At 41.7% G+C, this 24,917-nt stretch overlaps 2 protein-coding genes across 5 annotated transcripts in view; both read left to right on the forward strand.

Moving 5' to 3' along the window:
* The first annotated feature begins 110 nt into the window (after positions 1-110).
* matk (megakaryocyte-associated tyrosine kinase) lies at positions 111-14,035 on the forward strand. The gene is made up of 13 exons (XM_014336380.2): positions 111-268; positions 409-501; positions 2,890-3,003; positions 3,106-3,221; positions 3,566-3,785; positions 5,126-5,219; positions 5,362-5,427; positions 5,531-5,630; positions 5,793-5,877; positions 6,648-6,721; positions 6,869-7,064; positions 7,248-7,334; positions 11,672-14,035. Exons 2-13 carry the CDS (start codon positions 493-495, stop codon positions 11,885-11,887), a joined length of 1,377 nt encoding a protein of 458 aa, XP_014191866.1. The 5' UTR covers positions 111-268; positions 409-492; the 3' UTR covers positions 11,888-14,035.
* Positions 14,036-15,635: 1,600 nt separating this feature from the next.
* Positions 15,636-24,917, forward strand: part of rx1 (retinal homeobox gene 1) — a 13,729-nt gene continuing 4,447 nt past the window's right edge. The window contains exons 1-2 of one of the 4 annotated variants that reach the window (XM_005930921.3): positions 15,636-17,180; positions 22,422-22,757. In XM_005930921.3, the coding sequence (XP_005930983.1) occupies positions 22,448-22,757 (310 nt within the window). In that variant the 5' untranslated portion in view covers positions 15,636-17,180; positions 22,422-22,447. The other 3 variants (XM_005930922.3, XM_005930920.3, XM_014336382.2) reach the window with 3 other exon arrangements.

The following is a 24,917-nucleotide window of genomic DNA, read 5'->3' on the forward strand; positions in this document are numbered from 1 at the left end:
TCTGTCTTGTGATGTAATAAAAAGCGTCGCTGTGTCTCAAACTGCGCTTTCCTAAATATTGAGGAAGTGGTTCACGCGGACATTGAGCGCGCGCCACCGCGAGCGCTCACACGGCTCTGAGATGTGAATAAAGACGAGGAGCGGCTGCGGACGGGCTGGAGACGATGAAGGAATTCGGCCGAAAATAAGTTTGACGGAGAGTGCCCGCTGAGGACGCCTGGAGCCTGGTGGTTTCTCCTGCTGACAGGCTCTCCCCAAAGAGCCGCAGGTACTGAAACATTTATGCCGACGAGGACTCGGACGGACGGCGCTGTCTGGGCGTTCATCTTCTGGCTTTGACTTCGACAGAGGCGGATTTATCGAACAGCAGCTTTGAATTGTACTGCATCTGTTTGCGTTTTATTACAGGACAGACGGCGCTTTTTATCTTTCCTGGCTGCCCTCTTGTTTGCTCGGCCAGGTGTTCAAAGAATTATCCAGCCAGCCCTGCTGATGGCAAAGGTACGTACTGCAGATGTGTGCAGCTGTATTTCAGATTATAGGCTAACGCTAATGTGATTGATAAAGTATGTACTAAGTACATACTTCAAAGTACTCATGTCTTAATCCAAATTTACACCCGAGTGTCGGCTTTATTTATACAGCACATTTAATTACACGTAAACCATAAAACCACAAACCGTGTAGTCGGGCAAGAAAACCAAACAAGTAGGATACAAGTCAACACAAACACACGGTTATGAACTGTAAGCCTGTCAGAATTTAAATCTTTTGAACCGTAAACACAGATGTAACTGACCTCAGATCAGCAGGCAGCTTGCGCCAAATTACCGAAAGCGCCCTCAGCTGAGATCTGATTCTCGGGACAGTTAAAAGATCTCAACCTGCTCAGGTCTGACTGCGCAACTCAGAGATGCACTGGTGGCCAAACCCTTTGAGTGCGTTATGAACTAATAAAAGGGTTTTTTTCCCCCAATAAAGTGACTTCAGCACTATTTTGAATTCTATATGTGCGTGTAAGGATTCAGGACGAGCTGAAGTAGTCCTGATGATTCTGATACTGCTGCAGATACAGAGTTCTGCGGTATTGCTCCACGGGCAATTTTCTCAGTGAGTTTCATATGAGATTTTTCTAATTTTTGATATATATTTTTAAAAATGTAACATGCAGTTCCGTTACAAATAATGTTATGGACTTTATTGTGTTTCACAGAAATAGATGATAAATATCAGAGCTGGCACCAGCTCACCGCCGACTCTGTCACTAAATCTGCCATAACATCGAGTCAGTCTGATATCAATCTCCGTTTGAATGAGGTCAAGTTGGCAATCACACGCAATGCGTTCCTGGTAATACAGCCGTAAACTGTGACAAACTGTCAGAAATCACATATCTGTTACTGTCTACGTACACAGAAAACCACATTTAACTTCTACACTTGTTTCTCAGCATCCTTCCTGTTCTGTAGGAATATAACCTGAATGCAACCAGCTGGCACTCAGTCACTGACTCATTCAAACTGACCGCAACATGTTGAAAATCTGTCTGCATTTATAATTTAAACAGCAGTTATTCAACAGTCTCCCAGAGAATGAGTCCAAGTCAGACTGCGACTGTTTGCAGAAAGGTTTCCTCCTGTCAGGCGACCTGTGCAGTGATCTTGCGATCAACTGGATGAATGTGACAAATTTAAGTACAATCAGCACACAGCCACAGATATCTATTTTTTTTAAATTAATGAATCTGTTTAATTGTTTATGCAAGGTGTTGTCCTGTTTTTGCTTGTATGACTGAGCCATTAGTTTGCTTTGAATTAGGACGTTGGCTTTGTCAAGCCAAATGTGTCCAGGAATCTTTTGGCTTTAATGTATTAAACAGCATTAATCGATGTAAAACCTTTGGAAATATCAGGAACTTGCATGAAGGAACAGAGAATCACATGTGCCCTTTTACATTAACAATACTGCCATTAAAACACTTCAATAGTCATGATTTTTACCTTATTTGAACAAATGAACAAAGGCAAGATGGAAATACTGGCAGTGCAAAATGTCAGAGTTCATATTTATTCAGGGTGGGGACAGAAATGATACATCATAATGTGGCAATATTGTATCAATACAGGGTCACTAAATGTTAAAATTTTATTAGACAAAATTAAATATTCTGGGAATGCTACGGACAAGACTTCTCATCTCATCCTGAGATGACGTCAACCGAGAAAACTTAAATTTCTTAACTCGTGTTTTCTCTACCTTACCATGCAGTGTTTCAAAAACGATGCTCATATGTCACAAACTCTTTGAGAACTTGATGCGTAGGCTATCATTCTCCCCCAAACGGAGGGAGTCTGTCATCGTTTCCATTTGTTTCTCTGTCTGTTTGTTCGCAGTCTGTCCACAGTTTTCAAGATATCGTTCTCAGATTTTGCAGATACCACTAGCAGATAATAACATTTAATTCTGATGGAAATCAGGCAAAGGTCATTGGTCAGTAAAAGGAAATCAGTTGATCATTTCATGGAGGTCCAATATTTGTCGCCGGTAGATATATTTACTAAAATTCTTGGCCAAAAGATCCGACCTCCAAAAAACAAAAAAAGGAAATTCTCATTTTGTTGGTGTATTTTTTACGTCGACCAGAATAAAGTCGACAACCAACCACCAAACCAAGACGGGCTGTGGGTGTCCAAAAGAGATGTGTTCAAATGCTTTGGTTTTATGCTGGTTGTTCAGTGGTCTCACAAATCATCACTACAATACACGACAAGTAAAAACGTAAAATAACACGTGTGAGTCCTAAAACAGCAAGTTTAGCAAAGCAAACTCAAAGTGTGACTCACAGTCATGGGTCAGTGCCCTTCTCATAATTTTCCTTTGCCTCCTTAGATGAGTTGGGCTGCCGGTACTCAGTGTGTAGCCAAGGGGGATCACAAAAAACCCAAACCTGGAGAACTGCTGTACCGCAAAGGAGACATCCTCACTATTGTTGACACAACCACGGTACTGTCACTCACCGTCATGTTTTACAGATGCTGCAGAGCTTTAGAGGATTTTTATTTGGAAGAAACTGAAACTGATAAAGCGAACTTTGCTCTTTTCTAGAAGAAGGGATGCTACAGAGCCAGACACAACACCACAGGAGAAGAAGGAATCATCAACGCCACCAATGTGCGTGAAAGAGAGGCTCTGCGAGTCGACCCCAGCCTCAGCCTCATGCCGTAAGTCACCTTGTTTTTCTCTCACATGAAGGTACTGAGGGCTCACGTGGGTGTGTTTCCCTCTTGTTTTCAGCGATCACATGCAGTGTGATGCTCGTCTCTTTATTTAGTTTCCATTGTGGTCAGCCCTTATCTCGTGATCACACATCTTAGACATGCAAACAAACACGGTCTCTGGAGTATTCACCCCAAGTTCCTTTTTCAGAGATGTTAATACCTGAATGCTTGATAAATGTATGCAACTATTTCCTGCCTGTTGAGTGATTTAAAAAATGTCATATTTGGCATTACGTTCACGAGGAACGATTAGTTTATGCGACTCAGCGTGCGTTGTCTTTCCTCAGCTGGTTTCACGGAAAGATCTCCGGTCCAGAAGCTGTGTCTAAGCTACAGCCAGCCGAGGATGGCCTGTTCCTGGTGCGAGAGAGCATCCGTCATCCTGGCGACTACGTCCTGTGCGTGAGCGTCTCCGGAGAGGTCATTCACTACAGGGTCATTTATCAGGACAACAAGCTGACCATCGATAAAACCCAGTATTTCTACAACCTCATCGATATGATAGAGGTAGGAGGAAATGAGCTCACTGGACCCGTTTCTGTTACAGATTCTGTTTAACGTGGATACGACTCTATATGTGAAAGAGCTACATGTAGTTTTTTAAGTCCACCTTCTGACAGATCCGCCTGCACTCTCTGCACCGTTTATTGATTTACAACATTCAAGATCATTTAATTATCATTATGCAATGCAAGGTTGCACAGCTGGAGGTGCAGATCCAGCCGCCCTAAAGTGCATGCAGAATTAAAATTGCCTTGGGGGTTCAGCTAGTAATGCTTATGAAATTATCTGGAAGGAGGACACAAGCTTAACCGTCCAGTCATAATTCAATTCATGCGTATCCTCCTTCTCCCCAGGGGAAAGTCACCTGACTGGCTTTCTGTTCAGCTTTTTTTAAAAATAAAAAATTGGATGATTTCCTCACTCCAGCCTTTACTTTCCAAAATAAAGAGCCTGCACTTGAGGGAAACAGTAATGTGGCACTGCCAGTGTTCCTAGTTAGCACCAGCTAATTAGCTTTGACCATAAAATAAGGGCGATGGGAATGCTGGCAAGAAAGGAAGAGAAAGAGGAGTGCTATCAAAATCCCCTAAGATGAGAAGAACGTGTGCACCAAAATTCATTGCAGTATTATTGTCTCAGTCTCCGTTTAATAGACACTGCAGGCCTGCTGTATTCAAGCTGTTTGTCAGCCTGAAGCCTCATCAGTGTATCATCAGTGACAGCAGAGGAAAAATATATTTAGTTCTCGTGTCAAAATGAGGATGAGATAATCAAATTCAGCCCTTTTATGGTTTATCAGCATTGAGCCGGTCTTTGTGTGAGGGTGCAGTCAGAGTTTGGAGACTCCACAGAGATGGCAGCGCTCGTTCAGCAGCTTATCAGAGAGCTACAGATGGCTCCAGGCCTGAGTCAGACCAGCTGACTTACTCCTGCAGGAAAAGGAAGGACGGCCAAATATTTGAGCTGGATTGTTTGTCCGGTGCTCATAGAGCAGTATGTCACATAATCTATTATATTTGTATAATAGGTCGAGTTCAGTGCTGGATTTAATTCAGTATTGCTCTTTGTGGAGTGCAGTCTATTCATAGGACTACCCTTTATGTGTTTGCACTTAAACCTACAGCTGTGGCCACATTTAGGTTTCCTGAATTACTAAGATGAGTTATTTTTTCACAGCTCTCTGTTCAAGTTTAAGTGAGATTTTTCCATCTTAACCCCCCCCCCAAAAAATGTACTTGATCTTAATGAGTCAGTAATTCACAGGTAAACCAAGCATGATCACATGGGGTGGAAAAAAAGATAAAAAGCTGAAATTGTGTTGACTGACTCTTCCATCTTTGCAGTTCTATTCAAAGAACAAAGGCTCGATCGCTACGACTCTTCTGAAACCCAAACAGAAACAGGGAACCAAGTCAGCTGAGTTGGAGCTGTCTAAAAGTAAGTTTAACATCAGTATGTGCTTCCTAAGAAAAGAGGTGAGCTGCTGTGTGGGGATGAGTCATGTACGTGAAGTATTTATAGCAATGATAATGGAAACATGCGTGAGAGGTTATCTTCTTTACGTATGTGCTCATTTTAGATGGATGGCTGTTGGACATTGAGAAGCTCACTCTGGGAGAGAATATCGGCGAAGGGGAGTTTGGTGGTGAGTTTTCGGTTTTAATTTCCCTTTAAAAAGCATCAGGAACGGCAGATAGTTAAAGATGCAATAGGTTGATTAAACGGCGTGTGTGTGATTCAACCTCCAGCTGTTTATGAAGGGGTGTACATGGGCCAGAGGGTGGCAGTGAAGACCATTAAATGTGATGTCACAGCTCAGGCGTTCCTGCAGGAGACCACAGTTATGACGTGAGTCCCAAGATTTCTGCAAATTCTGACAATACTGAAAAGAACACGAGTGAAAAAGAATGAATGCATTGTGATCTTGTTTTAAATGTAATGCATCTGTAAGCCTGCATTTCCCGTTATGCTGCTAAATTCTTATTTTTAACGTGGACTCACTTCTTCCAGGAAGCTGCAGCATAAAAATCTGGTGCGGCTGTTGGGAGTCATCCTTCACAAAGGGCTTCACATTGTCACAGAGCTCATGACTAAGGTACAGCCAACATGTTTACAATTAGCAGTTTATCATTGGCCCCATATATGAAGGAAGACAACAACCACCGGTCGCAGTTTTAGTCAATAGATTACCAAGCAAGATTTATAAACAGCGATATTTGACACGTAGAGCTGGTTCCACCGTTTTGCAGCTGCGTTTGAGAAAGTGAATAAGAGAGATGGTATTGGTGGGGTCCGACCACTGAGAGCTTTAAAAACCAATGATAGAAAATCTTAAACTGAATTCTAACATGAACAGGAAACCAGTATCAGTGATACAATCTTGGTTCTAGCACCAGTTAAAAGTCTAGCTCCAGCATTTTGAACTAGAGAGTGAAAAACAGTGAATTACAAAAGTCAAGTGTAGATGAACCAAAGGCATGAATAACGTGTAAATAAATATTAGGCAACGATAAAGCTACAGTCAGCATAACTGTGAAACATAGAGGAAGTAAAACTAGTATGTGAGTCACCGGTGGGGAGCTTCAGGTTGTTTTCTCACAGATCGTTTCATTGATTGTTACGCTGAAAGTTCATTTTCAGGCTGTGCTGGTGTAAATAAACAGCTGGGCTAAGCAACTAAAGATAACTGTGGTGCAAAAAGCTTTTGTGCAGCAGGTGGTGAGGAAACATGAAAACGTCATCGTTTGCAACGTTGGGTCTACTTTGACAGCCTCAGCCTTTCTCCCATATTTAATATGTATGTTTGAACATTACACACTTTGTTTGATTTGACTTTTTTGAGCGCTGCGTGTTTGTCTGTTGCAGGGAAACCTCGTTAACTTTCTCAGGACACGGGGGCGTTCGGTTGTAAACTCTGTTCAGCTGCTTCGCTTTTCTCTGTGAGTGTGAACATCAAAAATGGCCTTTCATTAGCAAAATCTATAGTGTGTGCATCAGTGCACAGATTGTTAATCAGTCTGCTGTACAGCGTGTGTGTTTAATAGTGTATTTTTAATATTTTTTTATATGTGTGTGTCTGTTGTTAGTGATGTGTGTGAAGGGATGGATTACCTGGAGTCAAAGAAGCTGGTTCACAGAGATCTGGCAGCTCGTAATGTCCTAATTTCTGATGACAATGTAGCCAAGGTGAGCGACTTCGGCCTAACCAAAGTGGATTCCAAGGTGTCAGATAAAGCCAAACTGCCGGTGAAATGGACGGCACCTGAAGCGCTAAAGAAAGAGGTCAGTTTAAGAAGGAATGCACTATGCTCGTCTTTTACATGTTTTTTGGATAAATTCCAAAATATTGCTTATCAAATTAAAGAATCAATCAAATTAAAGACAGGAAGGACTAAACTGATTTAAAAAGTATGTCCTAATAGAAAGCTGCTTTACATTTTGCACATTTTTGTCCTCATCCGGCAGAAATTCAGCACAAAGTCAGATGTTTGGAGTTACGGCATTCTTCTGTGGGAGATCTTCTCATACGGTCGTCAGCCTTACCCCAAGATGGTAAGTAGCACCAGTGCAGTCTGCTATCAGTGTATATGTGTGTGTTTACAGTGGTGCTTTACACGCATGTTAGTTGTGGTCATTACTCAAAAAACAAAAGTGTTACACATTACTTGTTAATTTTCTTAAAAGCACTACTTTACTTTCACCGTACTCACCAATGAACACGATAAACCTGAGACTACAGTTTTACACACCAACACAAACCCCTGTCAGAATCAGGATGCACCAGTTTTACATGTAAACACAAAGCAAAGATGAAATCCAGCCCACAAAGACACTTTAAAGGTGATTCTACTTTAGAAACGTGAATATGTAGAAACAGCTTGCCTTAGCGTTAGCATGCTGTCTGTGCAGATGCTAGCAAATAGTCAAAGCTGTGTTAGCAGCATAATGGGACTGGTTTGGTTACGGACAGTTTGTATTTCGTGCTCTTGTCTTTTTGTGCAGTAAAAGTGTAATGTCTATGTTGCTGTGTAGATCAGTCCACCAGTTCCTCCTCTGAGCGCACAATTTCAAATCAGCTGATCGTTGTGTTACTGTGTTACAAAAAAATTGAATTTGATTGCTCTAACTTTACAGCATGTAGAGAAAAACCGGCTCTCTGAACTTGTGCAGTACAGGAAGCTGCAAAGAGCAAACAGACAGATTGTGAAAGGGAGGAACCACGCTGCTTAAACACAGCCTTGTTTATCACTCTAATCCCCGTCAGGTAATATTTGATCCCCGACCTCCAAGGTGATTTGCATCTTAGCAGTTTAGTGAGGAAGACGGGATCAGTAGGATCAGGCAGAATTAAACACCGAGTCCTCCATCTCTTTTCCATCGTACTTCAGGTGGTGTCTTTTTAAACGAACATGATTACCTACCAATTACAGCTTGTTTAACAAATACACGGGTTGATTATTTAAGTAAGTTTGTTTTAGCTTCAATTAAACACTACATCTAATTAGTTAACACTTGGCAAAGAGCACAAACTAACAACGAGAGTGTAATTGTGTCTGTGTGAAATCCACTATGCAGTACAGACAAAACTCTGCTCACGTTATCTTGAAGACAGCCTCCACGGAGAGAATGACAAGTCTTCATTGCAGGTTGTAAATTGTTATATTTAAGGCTGGTTTACCCACGGGTGGGTTAGGGTCAGATTGATATCAGCAGTGGTCATGTTCATGGTGAACCTCACTATAATGTGTCTGACACTGAAGGAACCAGAACTTTGTTTGTTGCGATAACTGTATCTGTATTTATAGAGTAGAAATACATGAGCTCTGACACAAAGGCTACGTTTACCTACGTGCATTAAATGGTTGAAGACTTCAGTCTTTGCTAAATTAGTAAATACCATTTAGCATGCAGGGTGAGCAGCTTCCTTCACAGTTGATGTGCAGCACATTGGCACTGCTGGGAGGAGCATGTGTCTGACTTAAATATGACTATTGAGGTTACAGGTTTGGTGTTTTGGCTATGCTGTGTTATCTGAGCGGCTCTTTTCTAGCTCCTTCAGTTGAATTCGAGGATAAAAGCAAAGAAGAAAGCTGAAGATTGTTCATATATTTAGGGCTGTTCGATATAACGATATATATCGGATGACGATATAAAAACGTCTGTCGTTTCATTTTATGCTATCGTTTGTTTCGTGGTGTCACAAAATAAACTGTTTACGGCAATATTTGTTCATGGTTCTGATGTCACTGTAGTGTTTATATTCATTTCTTCAAGTTCTCTCTTTCTCTTATATGTAATATAACCACACTACAGACGGACAAGCGCCTGTTTTTATGCGTTGTCGTTAGCAACAACGACGGTAACAACCATCGCGTGTCCGCTTGTTTATGTTCCACATAAACCTTTCACAATAAAGCTCAAGATCCTGTTGAGACTTTTCAAAATAAACTGAATCACGTGAAAGATGCAGATTATTTACGGATGAGAAGTAAAAAAGAGCCGCCAGGTGCTAAAAAATAAACCTTAGACTCAAACGTTAGAACAGGCTTTTCCCCGCAGCACGCCGTGTAATAAATACTCACAAAGAAAACGGCGCCGTTACAACTTATGTCTAAAAATGTATCGTTTCAGCATCGGTTAAAACTCCAGCTACACGACGCGCAGCTGGAAACACTTCACGCAAGCGAGCTGCCCGAGATTCACAGAATTTACAGAAAATGTTACATGTTTGTGATTTATATCGTTATCGGACGATAGATGTCTGATATCGGGAGATGAGGTTTTGGTCATATCCACAGCCCTACATATATTCCCTCTTTTTAGTCCAGTAGTTGTTGAAGTTGTTAACTATTGCCATACTGGCTCGGACATCTTCTGGCTTAACAAGCTCGATGTCAGGACATACTGATGAGAAGTACGTCATTGTTCCCCAACCGAGAACATCTCATTTTCCATGTATGTGTCTGTAACAAGACAGGGAATTGATGTAATAGCAGCTGACCCAGTAAGAGCTGTTAAAGCCAGTGCATATGGGAACTATGGATAAGCAGAAGACCCACATTTACACTGACCATGAAGTACTTGGTTGCCTCGCGCAGTAACATCTGGAGATCCAGAGGCTACGCCACAATGGGAATAATAATAATGAGTAATGAGTCGCCTCTGGTAGAAGATGCAGCTGAACTACAGGATGGAGATTGTGGCCAGACTCAAAGCATCCACACAACCAAGGGCACCACTGCCCCAGCTTACAGATGAACTCACAGATGCTTGCAGACATGAGCACAGCTCAACTCACTATCATCAACACCAGATTCAGTCAAACTAATATTTACCACTGCCACAGAAATCAGAACCACAATGCAGGAGGAAACATCCATGAGTACATCAGGAATCTGTCCCCAAGAGATCGGCTGCTCCAAGAGTACCTCGGGCAGCTGAAAAAAAGGCAGCGACAGAGAGAGGTAGCTCAAGAAATCTACCAGTGGCTAGAAAAAGCTGGCCTAATGGACAACACAGCCGGTGCCAGGACGGGCCCAAGACACCAGATCCACGGAGGCAGGAGTCTACCACAACTGACAGGACCCAAGTTACAGGCTGTGCAAAGGTGCTTTGGAGATATTGAACGTATAATAGTGGAATTTAAGATACAAGCTGGGACAGTGTACAGGAACGTCTGTGTCACATACGGATTAGAAGTCCCAAAGTCCTGATGAGGTGGTTGAGAACAACAGGGTTAAGGTATTGGGACCTAATGTTCCAGACAAACAAGCAGCTGCTGGTCAGCCAAGCAGACGTAGTGGATGTTGAGAATCCCAGTGAACAGAAACATTAGGTAGAAGGAGCACAAGCCCCATGGGCTGAGGAACATCTGAAGGGGAAAGCCGAGTGGTCAAAACCCGAAAACCTGCTCCACAGCGCTCGTGGCTTCAAACTTGGTCAACAACAGGTCTTTCATTTAACAGCAGACCTTCCCAAAGTGTGGGGCCCGCCCCCTAGGGGGGGCGCAGAGCTATTGCAGGGGGGGGGGGACAACAACGCTTGGACACTGCTAGCACGGGCGCCCACAGAAACGCAAAGCAGGAGATGAAGCGTCGCTGAATATGTTTCCAAACCAACTTCATTCTGAGCCAAAGACTAGAAAATATGGTGAAGCAAATCTGCCCTTTGGCTTCACCTGCACAGGTGCTGAGGTAGGTCTCCCTGCAGGGTTGGTTTTCCCTGGGTTCTCCAAATCACAGACAAACAGGATCCCACATTCTTGATTTTTAGTTCACAAACACTTGTTGTAATGACTAACTACTCCTGAACATTTTTCTGTAAAACAAAGGGGGGCCAGCGAAAAAGTTTGGGAACCGCTGATTTACAGTGTTGACATACGCACACTGTACATCCCACGGCGCCTTTGCGGGTTCCTGACATGCAACGTAAATAGAAACTCAAGCTTCTTTCAGCTTTTGGCTTCTCCTTGGAGGAAGGGCAAGCATGTGGTTGTTTGTCCTCTCTGACCTGCACTATATCAAGATGTGGTTAATTGGCTGATGCACTTGAGGTGTGTCACTTACCTCAGCCGACCCTACTCCCTAAATCCTTCTGCCTCACCTCTTCCCTGACAGCCTGGCCAAAACCTGCACTCCACCCCCACAGTGGTTTTGTTGTTGCTTCACATCAACAGTGCAGGTGTCCGTCCCTCAGTGCTTTAAATACAACAGACAATGATTGCAGTTCTGCATAAAGTGCAGCTATCATTGTTTAAGTTTGGATTGTTTCTTAATACTCTGCAATTGATTTTCGTCACCATGAAAACCCGTTTAACACATTTAATGTATTAATCTTCTGAGGTAATCACTTCCTATGTCAAACATTTTCCCATTGCTCCTCTGCTTTAGTCTCTGCAGGAGGTGAAAGACAAAGTGGAACAAGGCTATCGCATGGAAGCTCCAGAAGACTGTCCTCCAAGTGTTTACTCCCTGATGAGGGTTTGCTGGGAGCAGGAACCTCGGAAAAGACCCGGATTTCACAAGCTGAGGGAGAAACTGGACCGAGAGATGGAAAAACTCAGCCCGGGGTCTGGGTCAAAGTCTCAAGATCAGACCGGATCTTGATCCTGAATTATTGCCCTGCAGTCTGGGATACAAATACAAGCTGTTGGACCGTTGAGTTTTAGAGCCACAAGAGTTTTCCTGAGAGAAAAGACCATGAACTCTGATCATGAATGTATGTGATGCAAAATGGTTGGAGCCATGACTACACCAAACTTCACCTTTTGGGTCTCGATGGCCTACCTAACCTGATAAACTACGGAATAAACCGTGAAACGCTTGACTTTTGTCACGACAGCTGTTGGATGGATTGCAATAATATTTAGTGCAGATATTTATGTTCCTCTCAGGATGGATTGTTATAATTTTGGTAAACCCTTAAAGCAACACTATGTACATTTTGCAGAGCAGTAACAACAGAGTGGTGTTTACAGGATTCAGCCTGTCTGAGTTTCTGCTTCTTTTATAGCCGGTTGTCAGTTTTAGGGGTTTTGAAAGAATATGTGTACTCCGAGTCCAGATTAAGCAGCTTTCACTGTCCACAGAAAGAGGACAGGAGCTTTCAGGTCACATGTCTAAGAGGACACAAACAGAACAAAATATCTGCGCAGGGACGAGACTGTGACTCTGATGTACCTGTAAGGAGCTCATCTGGTTGCTCTTCATTATACAGGCACTGATTTATGGTGCAATTTCCCCAAATTTGTCATTTTTTCCTGAAATTAGGGTCAAATTTTTAGTATTTGAAATACACGAGCATTTACTTCCAGTAGAAAAAGAAAATAACAACTTTAAGATTTTTTTAATGGGTGCCTTTTAGAGATATTTAAGAAATTCTACTTAGGGACCAAATAATATCTTGGACAAATGCTGTTATAGTCAATTATTGTTACGGGCTAAGCTAGCTTTCAAAAGCAGCTCTCTTATTTATAATCCTATAATCTTATAATATAATCTTATCTATCTTATCTTTTAAGATAACTCCTGAAACACCACTTAATTGGTCAGAGTAATTTTTTTCTTTCATTTTTGTTGATTTTTGTCTTTTAGGCCTTCGTGCATTACTCATCAGCCATTTCAGGTCTGAAGCATCTCTTCTAACTGGGAGTGCATGCCAAACCTGTAAACACAACTCAAGCATATTAAAGAGAAATCCCCAAAATAACGTGTGATTACAGAGTAACAACAGGAAACCTTCACAACACGAGGAACTCATTACATTTCTTTTCAAAGGGACTCAAGAATTTAAATCAGCAAATGGAAATTAGACCCTAAATTCAGAAAAATCATATTTTTAAATGTATGGAACAACTGCATGTGTTTCTTTCATGTTCTATTTATTAAAGTGCACATATGACCTGTTTTTCACCACGTGATTGTCAGCTGTGATTTTTTTTAGTTTAGAGATTTCTTGGTATTACTAAAAGCAAATCTTGGAGCAAAATGCAGCCTCTTTTTGGATTGTTGTTGTGTCACACGACCAAATTAAAGATGTCATTTGATTTAAGTCTTGGTAAGCCTGGTACTGTCCCAAGAGACGAATCGCAAATTGAGGCTTGATCCTCCATCTCTTGTTATCCTTGTTATCCTCTGCGATTTGTTCAATCTGCTCTGTGTAACAGGATGAGCAGCAATTTTCTGCGAAAGGATTTATAAAAGAAGCAAATGTTGAAATGTGCTTCCTCTGCTGAGAATGATTTAAACATAATTGAAAGGTTTTTTCACGAGCATCACATGTTTTTCTGCTCGTGTGTGTTTAGGTGTGACTGAGCTTTCATCCAGGTGTCCATATGTCGCTGGGTGAGCTGATACGTTTTTCTCAGAGAACCTAAAGCTTTCTAAGGTGCACGTTCTAGTAACACTTAGCCAACAGCTAATCTGCTGAAGCAGAATTGATAGGGACTCAGCTGTTGGCTTCAGCTGTTCCAGGATAGGGAAAGTTAGGCGCACAATACCATGCAGTCCCACATTTTTGTCCCTATCTCTCTGACCTCACATGAGAGCTTGAAGCATTGACTTTCAGCTTTGCACAGTATGCACACTTATGTACAGGCTGCAGTCCTCCAATTAAAACGTAACCATCTCATATTGGGCAAATTAGCTGTAACGCCCTCATATTTCTGTTTGCAGGGCCTTTTTGTCTGTAGTCTAAATGTTGTTTGTATTTGTATTGTATTTGAATTTTCCAGCTTCATTAAGAATTTCTAAAACTCAAATTAAATGTCTTGACACATGACAAATCATCCAAATCACAAAAAAGCTGGATAAATGATGAAGTTTCTCCCACTGAATACGCTACATCCAGATGAACAGAATCAACTTTTTCCTGAACCCTCAACATAAAGATTAAAGCTCCGGTGTCATCATTGCTTCCTTTCAGAATATAATTTGCTGGAATGCACATCAAAAATGAGACACGTGTATTAACAGTCGCGCTACAAACATTTCTGGGGGCATCAGATTTGTTGCGTATACATAATGTTTTGTCATGTGTGATGCGTTAACATCAAAGGGAGCTGAAGCCATATCTGCTTTCTAACATACACGTAGAGCTGGCTCAAAGTCATGCAAATGATAAATGAATGAATCATACAACACAAATAGTTACATTGTTATTAGTAATAGTTTAATATCTTGCTGTTGTCCCGGAAACTGTGTGAACGTTAGTCCAGTGGTCTTATTGAATAATATTAATAATGATTATTGTTATTATTACTTTGCATCAACCAGAGACAACATTCACTGCTTTGGTTGCCGGTGTCCCTGCGGCTCCTAATACACTAATAACTTATATGGACGTTTGGTGAATCCACTGGTACTTTTCCATGTGGACTTTAATTCGCCGTGCATGTGTTAGTGAACAATCCCCGGTTTCTGCCCCACCCAACAATCTGTATAGGTTCAGCAGTGTGAAAAGGGATCATGGGGACTGACCTAAGAGGGTTTATCTTGGAGTGATTTAAGTGGATTGTGGTCAGTTCAGATGGTCTAAGGTCAGAATCGAAGCACCAACCAAGCTCCTTGAGCCAATTGAGGTATTAGACATAAGATGCTCTTCATAGAAAACGCTATCATCCTCGCAGCTACAAATTCCAGGAAAACCACTTTTCTCTGCAATTAACTATAACCCCATCCAACCGTGTGCCATCGGGCTCACTGATATGCTTATAAAGTGAAAATATTTTGTTTGTGGTTCTGTGTGTTAGATCATTAACATTTAAACTGGGGGCGATCGTGGCTCAAGAGTTGGCAGTTCGTCTTGTAATCGGAAGGTTGCCGGTTCAAATTCAAATTCAAATTTTATTTGTCACGTACACAGTCATACACAGTACGATATGCAGTGAAATGCTTAGACAACTGCTCGTGACCTAAAGGAAAAGGCTCTGAATAAGATAGGAAATAAATATGAAAAATTAAAAAGGGTAAATTTAACTAGGAAGGAATAAAATATAAAAAATTAAGGTTAAAAAATGAAATAACTGTACAACACAAATTAGAATGAAGGGTAAATTTAACTGGGAAAGAATAAGATAAAATATATAAATTAAAGTTGAAAATAAAATAACTGTACAACAAAATACACAATACACAGTATATAACTATATAAGAACTATATTCTATATAAGGCTCAGTCTCGGTCGTTGTGTCCTTGGGCGAGACACTTCACCCGTTGCCTACTGGTGGTGGTCAGAGGGCCCGGTGGCGCCAGTGTCCGGCAGCCTCGCCTCTGTCAGTGCGCCCCAGGGTGGCTGTGGCTACACTGCAGCTGCCATCACCAGTGTGTGAATGTGTGTGTGACTGAATGTAGTGTAAAGCGCTTTGGGTCCTTAGGGACTAGTAAAGCTATACAAATACAGGCCATTTACCATCTCTGTAGAGTTTTGCTTCATATTTTCAGAAATATTCAACCGCAGCATGGATACGAGCTTCTGTGTTATTCTGTCCATCAGGAGTGCCAGACTCTGAGAGCTGTGATGTTTGGGATAGACATCCATAGGTCTGGGTGTGTTTTAGACGTTTGGTGATCCACTGGTACTTTTCCATGTGGACTTTAATTTGCTGTGCATGTGTTAGTGAACAATCCCCGGTTTCTGCCCCACCCAACAATCTGTATAGGTGCAGCAGTGTGAAAAGGGATCATGGGGACTGAGGAGGATTCTTTTCCTCCTCAGCAATAATTTCAATCTCCCTGAGAGTGATTGTTGACAGACTGAGTCAAACTGTCAAACTTGATTCTGTTCATCTGGACGTCGCGTTTTCAGTGTGAGAAACGCGACGTCCAGATGAACACAATCAACTTTTGGAGGGTCAAACTGTGATTGTTTGCAGAAAGGTTGTAGATGCAAGCCAGTTGCCCTCCTGTGTTTGTTTGCGTGACTGAACCATTAGCCCACGTTGAATTGAGAGGTAGCTTTGTCAAGCTGAGTGTGTCCAGTTTTTGGTTTTTCACTGAGTTTGCTCAGCTTAACAATTGTCTCAGGATGATGGCATGTGAGGCCTCTTGTTCATAGTATTTCCATAGTATTTTAATTAATATCAATATTTAAAGCTTCTTAATCAATACAATATCACCAGACAGAATATTGCAACACTGCCGTATCCTAAGGAGCTTGGAAAGGAAAGTTTCTTGAAGACGTTTCATCCGAGAAGCTTCTTTGCTTCTAAGAGCGACTGATGGAGAGTCCCAGATTTAAGCCCTACGGGAGTGTGTCGTCCCCACCACGTTTTCTTTAGGTCAGGGCGAACAGTCAAGTACAGCATCTAAGAAGCTCAAGCTTAGCACAGTCTTTATGCATCATGAAGTCAAGTTTGCTTCTGAACACTTGATTGCTCTCGAAAAAGTAGATGAGCTTTTGTCATATTTGTCTTCATGATGTTCTTACTCATCGTTTAATTATTTCTCTGCGCACATCTCCAATGAGGACGATTCTCACCTCATGCTTCAGAGATGGCAAAGCGCATCACTTCCTTTTCTAAAATCCACACAAACGTCATTGACTTTTCAGACAAGATTTGTTTCTTCTCCCTTCCTCATAGACACTGTTTGTGCATCACGAATGCTCAGAGGAGCACTTCTCCAGCTTGACAGTAAACTTTTGTCTTCAGTCCAACAGATGCAAAGTTTTTTCTGTTAGGTTTTCCTACACATACTTTCATTATAACATGCTGTAACACATTGATGGTTTGCTGATGTAAATCATTATATCACTTAACATGAGAAATCGGGATAAGCCCGCGCTTATCCTGTGACAGGGGGCAGCTGTAATTCAATTATGAAAATAAGGTTAAGAGCAGCGTCTGTCTCTTGGGTAGAGTCTCACAGTAGAGCTGCTTGCGTGACAAGGATGTTGACAGAGTGAGTGATTAAAACAGGTCTTTTGTAGGGGTTAAAATTTGGCTAAAGGTGGATGATGGTGGATATTGTGTGGTTTCATGGAGCGGGCTCTTGGGCCCTTTTTAAAACAGATGCTTATTAAGCAGGAAGGGTCCAAAAAAGGTGCATTTTTTATGGTGTAAGCTAGTACATTCGGGGGTGTTTTGGAAGAAGCCAGAGGCCGTGTCCTCTGTAACATTACCTACCTGCCTGTTCCTCCAAAGTGTAAGTAGTAGCTTAAACAATGTGTTTAGGGCTACGATTGTTAGCATTTCCAGCTAGCTAGCTGTAGAAACTGAGCATAGCAAAGGAGCTCATCACTAACTGTTTAATCAGAATTTAGAGTAACATTAGCTTAAAGCTTTGTATTTAATTTAGTTTGCAATCGACTTCCAGAGCTCTGAAAGCGCGTCTTCCTTCTGAAAGTGTTTTTATTTTTAAAAAATTTGGAAAGAAATGAGCTGGAAACACCCGAGACTCCGACAGAGATTTCAGCAGTTCACTGAACGTAATTGAATCGATTTGCTGAGTACAGGAGTTACAGTAACTATTTCTTCCAGCGAACAGCTGCCATCTTAAAATGATTGTGTGAAGCAAGGTTGGCTACATAGCTAGCCTGATAGATACACAGACACTCTTCAAAAAACATTTAAAAAGTAAATAAATATAATACAAATTAAGTCAACACTAAATTTTTTACTTCTATTTTTGGTGTGATTCTGAATCGTGTGAGTGTCAACATGTGTCAATAAAGATTTTCAAGTTCTTTCATTCAAGATCCAGGAAAAGTTTTTAAATGTTTTTGTGAGCAGTATTTATACACGTGTGTGTGTGCGTGCGTGTGTGTGTGTGTGTGCGTGTGTGTGAATGAACGTATCCATGTAAACACTGACTGCAAATAGCAATGGAGCTGACGTAACCATGGAAACACTCAGTAGTCTTGCAGATAGTGGAATTGTAACCAACGAGAGCCAATCACAAAAGGACGCTGTGTGTGTGTGTGTGTGTGTGTGTGTGTGTGTGTGTGTGTGTGTGTGTGTGTGTGTGTGTGTGTGTGTGTGTGTGTGTGTGCTAGTTTACTGTCAGAGGTAGACATCTTCACGGACACATGACTTTGCCCTCCTTGTGATACTTCCACATTTGTCCCACTTCCACTCCCTTTCTGGTCCCTTCCCTCTTTTTACCTCCTGTACTCCCCCTCCTCTCTCTGCCCCCACTCCCACCCACCCCCCCTAACAAGCTGACACTGTTCATTTACAAGTTCGCTGTTTTTACTTCTAATAGGATCACGGGGACTTACACTGTCATCTGATAAAACTAAGCAGCTTGATAACTACACTGCCCCTTCTTAACCAATTTATGCTCAGTCGGGATAACAGAGAAACTACGTAAGGTCAAAAATGTATTAACGTCATCTCAGGATAAGTTAGCATTTAGTCTATCATTGCTTTATAAGCTTGTAGGCAGTAAGATTCAGTCTTGACTCTGAACTAAGAGGAATAGTTCAGAGAAAATACATTTCCTTTTTGTGCGTCAGCACTTAATTTATGGGTTTAAATCTATATGATTATTTGTGTTGTTTAAAGGCGGCTCTAATATTCTGTTATTACACCGAAACTGAATCTCTGCCATGGACGCTACACTCTTTGGCCTTGTTTAGATAACATGAGTGAATTATGGGCTGAAAACATACCTATTCATTTTGTTAATGCATTGGCTACAGCAGTACTACAGCAGTACTACAGCAGTACTACTGCAGTACTACTGCAGTACTACTGCAGTACTTCACACTGTGCACTGCAGTGGTGAGGTTACCCTGTCAGTGGTGTTGAAAACTTACAGCTGGTACTGTCAATCAAAATCAGCTTCAAAATTACAGATTTTTTAATTCTACTCATTCTTCCTTGACAAAAACTAGATTACCCACAATGCATCTACACCTCTTTGGTATCCTGCTAGTGGGGGAGTAAAAAATGTTGATCAGTTCACTTGTCTCTTACTTCTTGCTGTCTTCACCCCCACGTTAACTTCCCTGATGTCCAGAGGTGCGAAATAATGAAGTGTAAATACACTGTAACTGTTAGGTAGAGTTTCCAGTACCCATGATTTACTTGAGTGTTTATTTTTACTCTTAGCTCCTTCATTTTAAGGCATATATCTTTACTTTGTACTCCTTACGTTTTCTTTCGCTGGTTACTTTAGTTTTAAATCATTTGAGGGGGAGTTATTGAGTGTTTAACATCCTAAATAGGAGCTGTAGCTCAGGAGGTGGAGTAGGTCGTCTAATTATAATTGGAAGGTTTGATTCCCGGCTCCTCCAATCTGCATCCTCGGGCAAAATGCTGAACGCTACGTTTCCCCTGATGCATTTGAGTGAGTGTGTGAATGTGATTGTATGAGTGGGTGAATGAAAAGATGCTATAAAAGTACCAGTTCACATAAAAACACAGTGCATCCAACACCAGTGCTTATCATGCATGACAGATGGAGAAGAGTTGGAGATGTTAGGCAGCATCGTTTACAGTCTGTTTAGGTGTGAAGTCACTCGGTTAGCTTTAGACTTTGATGCTTTGAGCACATTTGAACTTTTAATAAAGAATTTGTATCAGTGCTTCATCTTCTCCCAGAGCCTTTTTTCCAACACAAGTGTCTGTACTTGTACTTAAGTGAAGAATGCGCGTAGGTTGCCAACTCTGCTCAAGTGACACAAGATCACATGGACAGGACTTGCTCGTTGCCGCCGTAGCTGGCGGATGAGAAAGCTCCAAATTTAGCAGGGTGATCTGCAGGTGAAGCGTTTGCTGTCTCCACTGACATGCAAATAGACATTTTACTGCGGGGCATGTGCAGAAAAAATACAGTCCTTTGTAGCACAGAAGTGTAACATAAAAACAAAAAGACTGTGACGAGGAATTTGAAATGATCACGGGACAGTTTCTTCTCAAAAAACAAATTTGCATTTTGATATCTCTCGTCAGAGCTGTGTCTACACGAATCTGAGGAAGGTCCGAGTTTTAGATTCAATTGTGCGTTTATCTGTATCTGTCTTTATTTTGAGATATGTCTGAGGTCAGAGGAAATCTCTTTAGCGTCTTTAGAGTCGGTGCTAATTTCTGTGACGCTAAGCCAGGGTCAACTTTGAGGTCTGTGGCCTTCAAACTCTGTGCCCTCCCTCCCAGCCTTTTGCGCTGTGGTCTCTTGAGAAACACCACTCAGTCAAATGAAATAACCCTCAGGTGATAATGTCCCTTTACGTTTTTTTTCTGCTTCTATGAAATAGTTTGAATCTATGGTCTTAAATGGACGTGGCATTTTTAATCAGAGATTGTGTAGATGTTCTGTGTCACCACAGGTATTTTCTGTCACCTATTCCACTGTTTAAGCATATTTGAAATATATTTAGTGGGTTTTCCAAAGCCAAGGCAGTTCTTGTCTTTGTTACAGTTATCTTTGAGCTGATGGATGATGTCTTATTTTGACTGATTTGATTAACTGTGGAGCCATTAAACCCAGAGGTGGGTCGAGTATCCAAAAATTGTACTCAAGTAAGAGTAGCATTACTTTAAAATATTATTACTCGAGTAAAAGTGAAAAGTAGTCGTCAAAAAAGTTACTCAAGTAAGAGTAAAAAAGTACTTGGCGAAAAGACTACTCAAGTAGCGAGTAACCGTTTGAAATGTCCGATTTATTTTTTAAATAAATGTTATCAGACAAACAAAAATAAATAAATATACAAATGTTACCATTAATTTAAACCACACTGTAAAACATTAGCTCTCTTTTTAATCCATTTAAACAACTGACTGGCTTCCATTAATCTCTTTCAGTGGGTGGTTCATGCAAACTTGCTTTATATGCAAATAAAACAAAACTGAAATGACAGAACAAGAAAAGGAGAATTAAAGGTTTAAATATCGCAGGCTGCCGATAATAAAAGTTTATGTCTAATAACGGAATAAAAACAGTGCATATAAAGTAGAAAAATCAGAAATTAAGATGGTAAATAATTACATGCATCAAGCCTGATCTGTTTCAAATGATATATTTTGAGTACATCAGTGGTTACGTTGCTGCACTTTGCTTTTTAGTTTGTAGTTAATAAAACTAGTAGTAGCACAACTTCCCTGCAAATCAGACAGAGAACCAACACATGTTGTATTTTACATTTTTATTACACAAAATAAACCTCGCGGTAAATTGTTTTCTTTTTGTTGTTGTTCTATTGTGTGCATTACAATTTCACCTTTTCCTTTCTTGCGGTATTTTCACACAAAGGGGTCCCGGCAGTGATTAGTGAAAACTTTGAGCGATTCTTTTGTCTTTAAAACAATAAATTTATGAAAGAAAGTCTCGTCCGGGCTTCGTTAGCCGGGCCTTCTCCGTCGGGGGTAAATGAAAATGACATTTAAAACAGTTTCTTAAGCAGAAAACAGCCGCCAATCACTCTTAAAGGGGAAGGATTGCAATTAACAGCCCTCTCCTAATCCCCTCGTTTCACCTCCTACGCCGCCTCAGCTTTGTCCACCTCTCTCTCTCCGGCTCACTCCTCTCCCACTCTCCTCTCTGAGCTGGAGTGGATAGCGTCTGAACTCAGCTACTAAATGCTCTTTACCATTGGAGTGCATCTATTTGGGGCTGTTTGTCACACAAAGCGAACATATTTAGAGAAATGCTAGGCAATCAACGCCAGCTGAGCGACTGCAGGCGGTGCACATAGCGGATCTGGGAAGAGTGAAGTTGGAGGGAGAGCTGCTGAGAGGAACAGGTGGAGCACTGGCATCAGTAACTTCAGTACTTCAGCATATTTACTTCCAAGAGGTAAGCACTGCCACGGTCTCATTCGGCTCGAATTATTTACGTCTTATGTAACAAACACAGAATCATTTGCTGGAAATCCAACAACTTCATGACTTATTTGTCAGGAAAAGTGCACGTTAGTCCAAAGATTCACCCAAAATGTGACTACGTTTGAAAATGTTAGCCTGAGTTTCCATAAAATTAAGTCCAGCAGTAAAACGTTTTATAAGAAAGCCTCTTTGTGTGTGAAGTTGACCCATAGTCACAATCTTATTAGTGGTTTGTTGGAACACTCAGAGTCTACGGGGTCCTGACCCTCTGGGCCTCCGAAGAAGATAATCAGGTTTAGGTGGATAACAGTCATCCTAGGTGACCTAGTGATCTGCGTCTGCGTAGCCTCACCCAAACATCTTCTCTCGACCACAGGCCCAGGTGATTGCCCAGACGCTCGAATGCATTTATCGCTGGATACCATGAGCATGGTGGACGACAGCTGCCTCTCGCCCAGCAATTTCCACGAACTGGGTAAAGGTGGGGGCGTTGCAGTGGGAGGCCGCGTCCACAGCATCGATGTCATCCTGGGTTTCAGCAAAGAGCAGGACCCCTTGCTAAGTCCCGCCACGGCCCCCGGACCCCACAAAGTGAACATAGACAGCCTGGCGGAGACCGGGAAGCAGCTGGAGCCCTCGTCGCACCCGTCCTACAGCGGGCACCTTTCCTCTCTGAGAAGCAGCAGCGGCACAGAGCAGCAGCAGTACCACGGTGAGTCCGGCTGTTGCTCTCCATCCTGGCAAAGCTGATTTTTGTAAGAGTAGCACCACCTTTTAAGATGATTTTGTTTCATTAAATTTTGTGAGCTCTTTGAGCAGTATGGATCAGCTGCTGCAGAGTTTGTTACTGAGGGTGAATCATCAAAGCCTCAAAGCATAGAGATGGTCAGAGATATTGATTATACAGCAGCAGCACTGCTGGACTGAAGTGATCTTTGCTTTTTCTAACTTTAAGGATTTGAATGATGTAATGCAGAACATAGGTAGACTGAAGTTATTGATGCTGCTGGGCAAACATAATATGTTTTTATACTACCAGATAGCTGAACAGGATATTATCTGACCACAAACACAGTTCGAGCCTTTTATAGTCCAAACCTCGCTTAGGAACCAGAATAAACCAGGCAAGCTTCGTGACGTGACTGTTTTGTCGGCAGTTGTGGTAAAAAACAGGAAACAGATCAAATGACATAAATAACAAGTGAAGCAAACATTTGAAAACACAATTAGATAAAAACAGCCACTTAAAGGACATCACACAAACACCCAGGCCTTTATTTTGACCTGAGATTTAGAATCTGGTGTAAGAATCTAATAAACCAAAATCTGATTTTCAACTCTCACACACACAAAATATACAAAATGAGTAACAGAAGCAGCTTCAAATCTGTGACATTCAGTTATAATTACAGCTCGTATTATTTCAACAGCCTATCGTCAAAAGTCTGATCACTTTAAATGAGGTTATTCCACCTTTGCATGAAAACCTCTCACGCACCGATTCGAAATCAGTGCATTAAACACCGTTGGCATGTAAAGCTGCATTAACTCCACCGTGTGGACTGAGATTGAGAGATAAATCACAGGACAAGATGGTGTAGGGGGTTTATGTCCCCAAGACCAATCCCATCCCCTTGTGGAATTCCCCTAATCTTCTCTTCTGTGCAGATTAGATTGTGCCGTAGTCCAATCGCTCTTTATTGTTATCGTTCGCTCCTAGAATCAAATTGAATCATGTTTAATCTGAAGCTATTTTCACACACAGGATCAGGCAGGTGGTTGGTGATTTTGTGGCAGGAACAAGAGAAAAAGTTGTTCCTGTGAACCGGAGACGAAGCAGAAACACTGCTTTTAAGTGACTCAGATGCAGTTTGGTTTCAGTGCTTTAACATCCATCAACACCAATGACATCACTCCATCCTGTGTGAAGTCAGCCCAGTTCCTCCTGACCGAGCAGCTTCTCTGTGTTCGGTGTCAGTCGGGCCACCCCCCTCTCCTCTCCGTGCTGAGATGTTCTGCTGGCTGATAAACAGTAGGGAGGCTTCAGACCAGTGGCTGTGATGGGCTGACAGGCCAAGAGCTGGTCACTGAACCAGGCCTGACCTCTGCCTTTGTCGGAGCCTGGTCTTTGTCATAGCTGCTTAATGAGAGGTGGATAAATGAACCCCAAAACCCTGCTTTGCTTTTGCCTCGGCTCCCGTTTCTCCAGCAGAAAGACCACAGTCGACCCCCTCCTTCATCTCCATCACCGCATCCCATTAACAGAAACAAGCTAGCATTCAGATTCGTACACAGTCTGCTGAAGCTCTGAAATGTCATTCAACATAAAAGTGTATTCCTGAACATGTTATGACCTGTAGCTTCAGTCCCTTATTTCACTTCCTGCCTTTAAACATGACTGTTTTGGTTTGGAGCTGCACTGATGAGCGATGAGGACTCGTACCAATATCAGCTTTTAGGAAGTCAAAAAAATTGGGACTATAAATCAATTCTTCACAAACACACGCAGCCGATAAGACTGCCTCACCTGTGATGCACTCTCTGCTGCTAACACAGCCGAGACTATTGTAAACCACACGGTCTGAGCTGGTCGTGCGATGACGGCGTTTTTAAATGACCCCGAGATTTGAAATGACCTTTTCCTGCTCTTTAAAGTCTTGAACTGTCGTTATTAAATCAGAGAAGAAGAAATCTCATTGAGATCGGGGTCTAGCCCTCACATCTCTCAGCCTGAGAAACCTGAAAAATATCTGCAGTCAGAATACAGTTACATCTGTTACAGTTACATCTGTTACAGTTACATTTGATACAGTTACATCTGTTACAGTTACATCTGTTACAGTTACATTTGTTACAGTTACATTTGATACAG

Source organism: Haplochromis burtoni, unplaced genomic scaffold, assembly GCF_018398535.1.
Source record: "Haplochromis burtoni strain Fernald_Lab_line unplaced genomic scaffold, NCSU_Asbu1 Contig_133, whole genome shotgun sequence".
NCBI classification, from domain to species: Eukaryota; Metazoa; Chordata; class Actinopteri; order Cichliformes; family Cichlidae; genus Haplochromis; species Haplochromis burtoni.